The 10,356-nt window shown below is 41.8% G+C and overlaps 1 protein-coding gene across 1 annotated transcript; it reads left to right on the forward strand.

Moving 5' to 3' along the window:
* Positions 1-342: 342 nt before the first annotated feature.
* On the forward strand, positions 343-1,453 carry LOC131488758 (olfactory receptor 4B1-like). The gene has a single exon (XM_058690591.1). It carries the CDS (start codon positions 449-451, stop codon positions 1,376-1,378), a length of 930 nt encoding a protein of 309 aa, XP_058546574.1. The 5' UTR covers positions 343-448; the 3' UTR covers positions 1,379-1,453.
* Positions 1,454-10,356: the final 8,903 nt, after the last annotated feature.

Raw genomic sequence — 10,356 nt, forward strand, 5'->3', positions numbered from 1 at the left:
TATCAGTGGGAAGATGTTTCCCAGGGCACAGACGAAGGAAACAAGGAATTTGGGAGCACAAGCGTGTCACGGGGATCCCTCGATAGTAGAGAGCTTCAGGGAAGATAGTAAAAGTGCATGCTATGAACCTGAATGGCCCCTCAAATTCACATCAACTGGTGGTGAACTCCAGAGAGCCCTGGCTGAAGTCTGAAAGCCAGAATTCACCACTTTCTGTGTGATTCTGGTTAAATAACCATCTCCCTGAGCCTTAATTTTCTGTTGTTAGGTTGCTAATATTTAATGCTGAGTGAGTACATGTGGGCTAAATGAATGGGTTGGTGATTAGTGTATTGTAAAGTGGTTTAAACTGTCTAACGTGCTATAAATGAGGAGAATTGGTTACCATCTGTGTTTGTTTTATTGCAGGTCTCTCATTACCTGTGCCCAGAACACTTGATTAGATTCCATGGCGAGTACAAATAACGTGACCGAGTTAATTATCGTCGGTCTTTTCCAGGATCGAGAGGTGCAGAGAGGGTGCTTTGTTGTGTTTCTTCTGGTGTACCTGGCCACAGTGGTGGGCAATGGTCTCATTGTTCTGACAGTCAATGTCAGTAAGAGTCTGCGTTCCCCCATGTACTTCTTCCTTAGCTACTTGTCCCTGGTGGAGATCACTTACTCCTCCACTGTTGTCCCTAAATTCATCACAGACTTACTTGCCAAGATTAAAACCATCTCTCTGGAGGGCTGTGTGGCTCAGATATTCTTCTTCCACTTCTTTGGAGTTACTGAGATCTTCCTGCTGACGGTAATGGCCTATGACCGCTATGTGGCCATTTGCAAACCCCTTCACTACACAACTATCATGAGCCGGTCTGTGTGTCACCTTCTGGTGGCTGGATCCTGGCTCGGGGGCTTTTTTCATTCCATGGTCCAGATTATTATCACTCTCCAGTTGTCTTTCTGTGGTCCCAATGTGATTGACCACTACTTCTGTGACCTCCATCCGTTATTCAAGCTTTCCTGCACTGACACTTCTGTGGAGGGGGTTATTGTGTTGGCCAACAGTGGATTATTTTCTATCTTCTCCTTCCTCCTCCTGGTGTCCTCCTATATTGTCATCCTGTACCACCTGAGGAACCATTCTGCAGAGGGGAGGCGCAAAGCCCTCTCCACCTGTGCCTCTCACATCACAGTGGTCGTCTTGTTCTTTGGACCTGCTATCTTCCTCTACATGCGGCCTCCCTCTACTTTCACTGAGGACAAACTGGTGGCCGTGTTCTACACAGTTGTCACCCCCATGCTGAACCCCATCATCTACACACTCAGGAATGCAGAGGTGAAAAATGCCATGAGGAAGCTGTGGGGGAAGAGAATGAATTCAGGGAGGGACTAAAAATGAAAACACAAAAAAATTGTCATGTCTAGGGGGTGACCAAATATGCATTCTGGTTTCAGTCAACTCTGAGGAATTGAGGAAAAGTTAACCTGTTTGTCTATATATACATATATAGATTTATATATTTATATTTTGTATTTAGATGAGCCCCTTATATTCCATTGCACTAATCACAGCTGCACCAATTCATTGCTGTCTGTAGTTTGGAGAATGTTTTGGAGAAGAGCTGCATCTCTTCTCTTCTTCTGTTGCCCATAGTTGGAAGCACCACAGCCTTCAGGGAGGGATTACCTAGACTGTGAATTCCCACCCTGTTGTTTTCTACCTGTGCAACCTTGGGTTCATTCACTTTGCCTCTTGGTGTTAGCATGCTGTGGGGTGTGGAAAGTCTGTGGCACTTGGGGACAGAAGTTTATGTTTTGCTTTGTCCTTCTCTGATAGTGTTGTGAGATCTTGTGGGAGTGCCACGGAGGCTTTTATACTTCATTTGGTACCCCTGCTTTATTTACCTGATTCTAATGCCTGAAATTCCTCATTATGAGCCTTATTTCACAGGAATAAGGTATTGTTAGAATGGAAATGTCTCTTGGATGTGAAATACAGTGAAGCTATTGTTAACCATTAATTTGGACAATTTTAGAAGACCTTTTTCTTTCTAGACAGTTGCTGTCTGGGCACTGGGGTGTTGCTTAAGCCAGATACAGCTCATTGCCTGTTTTTGTATGGCCTAAAAACCAACGTGGTTTTTATACTTAAAAAAAATCAAAGTCGAAAAATATTTGTTGATACATGACTGTTATAGGAGTATAAGATTTTAGTGTCCATAAATAGGTTACTGGACTATGGTCATGCCAATTACTTTACTTTTTCTCTATGGTAGCCTTTGTGATATAGTAGCATGGTTGAGTGGTTGTCATGGAGACTGTATGGTCTGCAAGGCCTAAAATATGTCACCCTTTTCAGGAAAAGTTTGGCAACCCCTGACTTAAATCATATACCATGTATTGCTTACTCGACAAAAAGTTTGGGGGCCAGCAATTCTAGGGTTGTTTTGTTAATTCTGTGATGCCAGAGCACCTGGTTTGTGTGTCTTGAATTCTCTTGGCTGCCCCCCTGCCCCATGGCAGCAGGAGGGCTACAGCACATCTAGGTATTATATGCTAATGTGAGGGGAAGGAGGGGCTCTCATTTTATTTGGGAAATATTTCCAGAGACCCCTCAGAACAATTCTTATATATTTTTTTTATTGGCCAGAACGGAAAATTGTCTTATTTCTTACCGCATGTCCATGCCTAGATGTGAGGGAGGCTGGGAGAGTGAACGGTGGTAAAGAGGAATGGGATTGTGTTACCAGTTTAGTTTAGACACTGTGTTTCTCCTGGGCTGGGCATATCGGTGCTTGAACAAGGTCAGGGTTGTCATTAGGAAGAGATGTCTGCCATGGGGAGTGCTGGTAGATGTGATATCTGGGAGGGTGGTGCCCCTGGACATAGTGGATAGATTTGAATTGGTGCCAGAGTGACTGATCAAAATCCAGTTCAATTATTTGGTGGCTCAGCCTCAGGCACGTGACCGAAACTCTTGATCCAGGGTCCTTGGCATGCACGCGTGGGTCAAGCACAAGAAACCTTTTCCATAATGTAAGAGTTTTCCTGTGAATGCATCTGCTTTAATTTCCCTCTAGGGAATGAAGGAATGAAGCCCTGGGCTGGGTGCCTGAGGGTTGTGAATAGAAGCCAAACGATCCTACTATAGGTCAAAATAAATTCTATCATTTAAGGTCTGTATATCCTGAGATGAGTATTCCTAGTAAATAAATCATGTTTTTATGCATGGAAGAAACATTTGATAGCATATGGAGATTTGAGTGTTTGGGATACATAGTGAGATACTAAAAACATTTTTAAATCTAACATCTTGCATTATCCTTTTTCTTCCCATTACATATCTCTGCAAGGCTGAATTTTCTCCATATGTTTCAACAAAGACAACATACCCAGCAGATTGAATACACAAGCCAATGTGAGAATTCAGCTGTATCTCTTAAGCCAAATATTAAGGGTATTTGCAAAAACTCAAACAATGCCATTTTGCATTAATTATTACCATTTGCATTAATTATTTTGTCATAATTATTTTCCACAAAAGACATTATGTGATTGTAAACAGAAAGAAAGAAAAAGAAAGAAAGAAAAAGAAAGAAAAACCAAACCACCTGCAGGTCTTGATGGCAAAGATGAGTCTCGTTTGCATATATAGCTTTACATCCAGCGTTCTGGGCCAATTCACTGCAAATAAAGTCACCAAGCAGCAATTTGCTAAAAATTCGCTACTTCACTAATTGGCAATTTGCTAAGTCCCCAAGCAGAAATTTGCTAACACTGAACTTCTGATTAATCGGACATATATATCGATTAAGCCTTTATAAAATTCATGGCACTTATGTTTTGCTGCAGCCTGTGATGAGCAATATATTTGGGGGAAATTTTTGTGTGTGTCGAATTTCAGCTTTTTTGGAAATAATAAATATCAAGAATTTTATGTATGTTTGTTTCTCTCTTCCAACTAACTGAGTTTTCAGTCTGGTCAACTGCCTTTGCTACATGTCTTCATTTTCGGTTTACCTTCTTGAGAAAGGGACACAGGTACAGGGAGAAGATGAGGGGATGTTTTCACATGGGTTAGTCAAGCCTTCCTGTTTCAGGTTGAGTTATTCACCCTAGTGTTTTACTCCTTCTTGTGTCTATGCCCTTTTCCATGTAATCTTGAAGTTCTTTCCACTACATGTGGAATATACTTTTCTATCCCTTGACTTTGGCCTCAACCGTATGACTTGCTCTGGCTGATGGAATATGAATGGACATGAGAGCTTGCTGGTTAGAGTCTAAAACTTAAGGGGCCTCATGTGTCTCTTGCCTCTTGTGTCCCTTTCGCCATCATGAGATGATGTCCCATCACCTGGGCTGTAGAATGACACACGTGGAGCAGAACTTCACCTGCACCCCCCCACCCCCCCCCCCCCGAATTGCAGCCTGACACAGAGCTGCCCAGCCAGCCTGCAGACACACTGCACTGATGTGGGAATGAATCCTCACTGTTGCACACCTACTGAGGGTTTGTGTTTATTCGGTTTCAGCAGAAACTCACTAGAGTTGAATGGCAAATACACATATCAAAGAAGAGCACAAAAGTCATGCTTATGGCACATTCTTTATTTTCTTTTTTTTTTTTTTAAATTTTTTTTTTCAACGCTTTTTATTTATTTTTTGGGACAGAGACAGAGCATGAACGGGGGAGGGGCAGAGAGAGAGGGAGACACAGAATCGGAAACAGGCTCCAGGCTCCAGGCTCCGAGCTATCAGCCCAGGGCCTGACGCGGGGCTCGAACTCACGGGCCGTGAGATCGTGACCTGGCTGAAGTCGGACGCTTAACCGACTGCGCCACCCAGGCGCCCCACATTCTTTATTTTCTTGAGAATGGGCATGGACACGTCCCTCCCCTGCTGCCTTGGAGGTTTTACTCTTGATTTGAACTATTTGGAAATAGTGTCTGCAAATTTTTGCCAGTTTGGTATAACTCGATTTCTCAACTTCTGTTTTATGGATTTGTTGATCTAGATTCATTGAATGTTGATTTTCTGTGTGTTTTACAATTCAGATTTTCCAAGGCTGCTGCTTTTTTTTTTTTAAGTTTATTTATTTATTTTGGGAGAGAGAGAGAGAAAGAGGCATGAGCTGGGGAGGGACAGAGAGAGAGAGGAAGACAGAATCCTAGGCAGGCACTACTGACAGTACGGAGCCTGACTTGGGACCATAAAATCATGACCTGAACTGAAATCAGGAGTCAGGAGCTTAACTGACTGAGCCACCCAGGCGCCCCCAGATTTTCCAAGGCTTCATTGATAGTAAATGCAGTAGGGTAGATCAGAGGTGAAGCATGTGTTTGATAAATTAGTAGTTCAGTGAATTGGTCATTTGCCTAATACCTAAATCTTTGAATTGGTTAATTATCTGAATTAGCTGTTGGTAATTCAGTTAGTGGCAAACTTCTAGATGCTGAAAGATTTTAGAATTACTCTGCTTTAGTACCTAGTGTGATGAATGACAGAGGATAGGCACTCAATAACTACTGAGTGGATAAAAGATGTCAAAGTTGTGTCAACATTATCTATCTTTATCGTTTTGGAAAGGCTTGAGCTAGATGTGAGATGATTTGGAGCCAGAGAAGCTCTGTCTTGTGAATTACTTTTAGTTGCAGTATAGAAGGGATGTTCATCTATTACCTTGCAATGAAAATATAACAACTTTTCAAATGCATGAAAATACCCTAGAGCCATATTTAGGATTATTAGTAGAGCAATTGATATATTTTATATCTGCATGACATCTTGTGTATAATTCACAGCCCTTACATATCAATTATGTCATCAGAGTCTCATAGTAATCCTGTGAGGTCAATGAAATCTGAATCATTCCCAGTGTACAATTTTGGAGTTTGAAACATCATTTGGATTAGGATTTATCTGCTAGGAACAGAATCTGAAAGAAGGTAGAAGTCAAGAGGTAGACAATTCAGGATGGAAATGGTCTCTCTTGTTTCTCCATCCTTGAGTCATCTCACGACCCAAGACGGTGCTGTAGATGCAGCCATAATGACAGCATTCCTGGCATCAGGAAAGAGAAAGGGACAACATAAGTGCATCATGTCCCCTTTGTTAAAGTTGCAGGGGCGCCTGGGTGGCTCAGTTGGTTAAGCAGCTGACTTCGGCTGAGGTCATGGTTTTCACGGTTCATAGATTCGAGCCCTGCATCCGGCTCTGTGCTGACAGCTTGGATCCTGGAGCCTGCTTCAGATTCTGTGTCTCCCTCTTCTCTCTGCCCCTCCCCAGCTCATACTCCATCTGTCTCTCTCTCTCTCAAAAATAAATAAACATTAAAAAAAATAAAGTTGCAAGGGAGGCTGGGTAATGTAATTTTTTATTCCACCTGGGTATGTGCCCAGATAAAAATTCAGAGTTTGTAAAACTATAGAAAGAAGAAAGAGAAAACAAATGTTGTGGGACACCAGCAATCTCTGCTTCTGAATAAATCAGGCACAAAACTTGAGCACAAACTCAAGTATACTGACACTGGGATCAGATGTTCCTTCCATTGTAGTTACCCATCCCAGCTAGTTTTTTTCTTTTTAATTGAGATATAACTTATATTCCGTGGAATGCTCAGAGCTTAAGTGTACAACCCAATGAATTTTGATAAATTTATATAACTGTGTAACCTAAGTCCTAACCAAGAGGTAGAGTATTTCCATTACCCCAGAAGCTTCTTTCATGACCCCTTCCAAGCAATCTCCACTTCCCATAAGCAACTGCTGATCTAATTTCTATCATCATGGAAGTTTAGCCCCTTCTTAAACTCAGAAAGCAGAATCATAAAGCACGTACTCTACTGTGTCTGGTTTCTTTTCACTCAACATAATGTTTTTAAATATTCATTGTGTTGTGGGTTACAGTAGTTTGTTCTTTTTGTTTGGTGAATAGTATTCCACTGTATACATATACTACAACAGAACAAAATGTATTCCCCTGTTGGTAGACATTTGATTTGATTTCTGCTTTTGGTCATTACGAATAAAAGCTGCTATAAACATTCTTTGACATTCCCATTTTTATAAAAGCATAAACCAATAGAGCCGTGTATTTATTTTTCTTGTAAAAAACCTTTTTGGAAGAAGGACTATATGTATATATTCCTAATTCTATATAAATCTGTACATCATTTATAATGGTTGGGTTTGATTAGAACTGGAGAGGTGAGGGATTAACCCATAGACAATGGGCGAATCTTTATCAGGTTATGAAATGAGATCAACCCCTTACAACAAATGCAGTTTAGGTGAACAAACAGTTTTATACCACAAACATTTTTAACAAATGTGCTTCTTATAACAAATATTCATAGATCACATTAAAAAAATTATCTCCCTTAGATTTTTTAAACTGAATATTTCAATATGGAATATATTTTTTCTGATAGACTTTCACAGAAAGTCAACTTCACGATGACCCGTGAGAGAATAAATACACGTTTTACTTCAATATTTGGAGCTTCATGTAATTGTTTCCTATTAGAGCCCCATACAGAGTAAGTGCCCAGTGAATATTAGGTAAATTTATTTTGTTTACATTTCCTATTGATTCCAAAGCTATGCTACCAACAAGGAAGTTTGAGGTTTTATTATCCAAGTCCTGCTTCCCATGGGGTTGTCTGCCTGATTGGGAAGGGGAAAGGTATAGCTCTTTGGGAGCAGCCTTCTCTCACTTGATCATGATGACTTCCCCTCTGGTATCTCTCACACAGGGTGAACTCAAGGCTGAGATGCCAGAATTCAAGAATACCTGGGAGGCAAGTTTACTTTACTCTTGTTTTAAATCGGGTGCAATTGAGACTCTGTGGCTTAGTCTCAGCATTTCCAAGTCTGAGACCAAAGGGTGAGCAGATCCTCTGTCTGGAGTCTCCTGTAAGATATGAGCTCTGGTTGGTAGCTGGGTCTTAATGCTTTCTGAATCGCAAACTGAGGAACCTGCAGGAACTGACTCTTCTCTGGACATTATTTAAATCTCTGTGTTCAGTACAAAAGGAGGAACCTTTGGTGAGAATAGCAGAGCCACAGAAGCGTTGGGGTGAGTTTTGTGAGCATGTGCTTCTTTGCATGTCATGATTATAATTCCACTTTGGAAGCAAAGGGAATGTTACCATGAGGTGCATGGCATTTTACGAAGTGCTTTCATATAGGTCTGGTCTTTTCCTGAGGCAATCACAGTGCTAGGTATTGGGATTCAGAGATGGAGAGGATTCAGAGATCTTTATTCTTTAGATATTTTCTGAATACCTACAGAGTACCAAATACTATGCTAAAAAGGAGAGAGGCTATGGAATATCTCTACCCACTGTTAATTCCAGTTTTTATTTTATTTTTTTATTTTATTTTTTAAGGGATATTTCATTTCTACCTTTGTTTTTCTTTTTTTTTCAATATATGAAGTTTATTGTCACATTGGTTTCCATACAACACCCAGTACTCATCCCAAAAGGTGCCCTCCTCAGTACCCATCACCCACCCTCCCCTTCCTCCCACCCCCCATCAACCCTCAGTTTGTTCTCAGTTTTTTTTTTTTTTTTTTTTTTTTTAAATTTTTTTTCAACGTTTTTTATTTATTTTTGGGACAGAGAGAGACAGAGCATGAACGGGGGAGGGGCAGAGAGAGAGGGAGACACAGAATCGGAAACAGGCTCCAGGCTCCGAGCCATCAGCCCAGAGCCTGACGCGGGGCTCGAACTCACGGACCGCGAGATCGTGACCTGGCTGAAGTCGGACGCTTAACCGACTGCGCCACCCAGGCGCCCCTGTTCTCAGTTTTTAAGAGTCTCTTATGCTTTGGCTCCCTCCCTCTCTAACCTTTCTTTTTTTTTCCATCCCCTCCCCCATGGTCTTCTGGTAAGTTTCTCAGGATCCACATAAGACTGGAAACATATGTATGGTATCTGTCTTTCTCTGTATGGCTTATTTCACTTAGCATCACGCTCTCCAGCTCCATCCACGTTGCTACAAAAGGCCATATTTCATTCTTTCTCATTGCCACGTAGTATTCCATTGTGTATATAAACCACACTTTCTTTATCCATTCATCAGTTGATGGACATTTAGGCTCTTTCCATAATTTGGCTATTGTTGAGAGTGCTGCTATAAACATTGGGGTACAAGTGCCCCTATGCATCAATACTCCTAATTCCAGTTAAAAAAATTTTTTTTTCAACGTTTTAAATTTATTTTTGGGACAGAGAGAGACAGACAGAGCATGAACGGGGGAGGGGCAGAGAGAGGGAGACACAGAATCGGAAACAGGCTCCAGGCTCCGAGCCATCAGCCCAGAGCCTGACGCGGGGCTCGAACTCACGGACCGCGAGATCGTGACCTGGCTGAAGTCGGATGCTTAACCAACTGCGCCACCCAGGCGCCCATAATTCCAGTTTTTAAAAAGTACTCCCTACCCCCAGTGTGGGACTAAAACTCATGACCCCAAGATCAAGAGTCACACGCTCTACTGACTAAGCCAGCCAGATGCCTCCCCCTCCGCTCCCCTGTATATTCACTGAATGCTATCTCATGGCAGGTGCTTCAGTTGGCACTGGAGATGGAGTGGTGAGTAAGATACAATCTGTGCCTCCAGGAAGTTCACAATTTACTGGGGGCAGATGGTCACATAAAACAATTACATTTTAGTGTGGAAAGTGCTGTAATTTGAAAATGTCCTGCGAGAAGAGGACCACTGATTGTGAATTTGGAAGATGGATTTCCTATCTCAGAAGAATTCAAGGCAACACAGAGGATGGGAACTTAAGTTCTCTTGGGATGGGCTGGGGGTGGGATCTATCTCTAAGTCAAGTAGTATCTTCATGCTACAGTTTAGACATTGGGTCTCTGAGGGGTTAAAGAACTCTATCTCTCATCTATCTATCTATCTATCTATCTCTCATCTAACTCTTATCTATCTATCTATCTATCTATCATCTGTTTATCTATCCATCCATCCATCCACCCATCCGCCCACTTATTTTTAATAACCCTTTAGACATCACATAGATACCACCTGAAGAAACCTGATGTAAACTTACGAGTCTGGACTGATAGCAGTGCTTCCTTTCATAAATGGCTTCTTGGTAAAATACCCCAGCTAGGCTGAGAGTTTGGTGCTGGCCTCTTCTCTCTTTGTCTCTGAAGGCATAAACTCTATCAGTGATTTCCTTCTGGCTCATGGTGGTCCTTCACCAGCTGAGCCTACCCCACTTGCTAGAGGAAGGAAGCTTTGTGGCATGAGTGGATGTCATGTGACTCTTAATCTCAGAACCCCAGAACCTCACTGTATGAGGGGCCGTATTGATACACACAGATCTCAGCCACTTTGAACAAAGTCCAG

The sequence above is a fragment of the Neofelis nebulosa genome, chromosome 10 (genome assembly GCF_028018385.1).
Source record: "Neofelis nebulosa isolate mNeoNeb1 chromosome 10, mNeoNeb1.pri, whole genome shotgun sequence".
Lineage (NCBI taxonomy): Eukaryota > Metazoa > Chordata > Mammalia > Carnivora > Felidae > Neofelis > Neofelis nebulosa.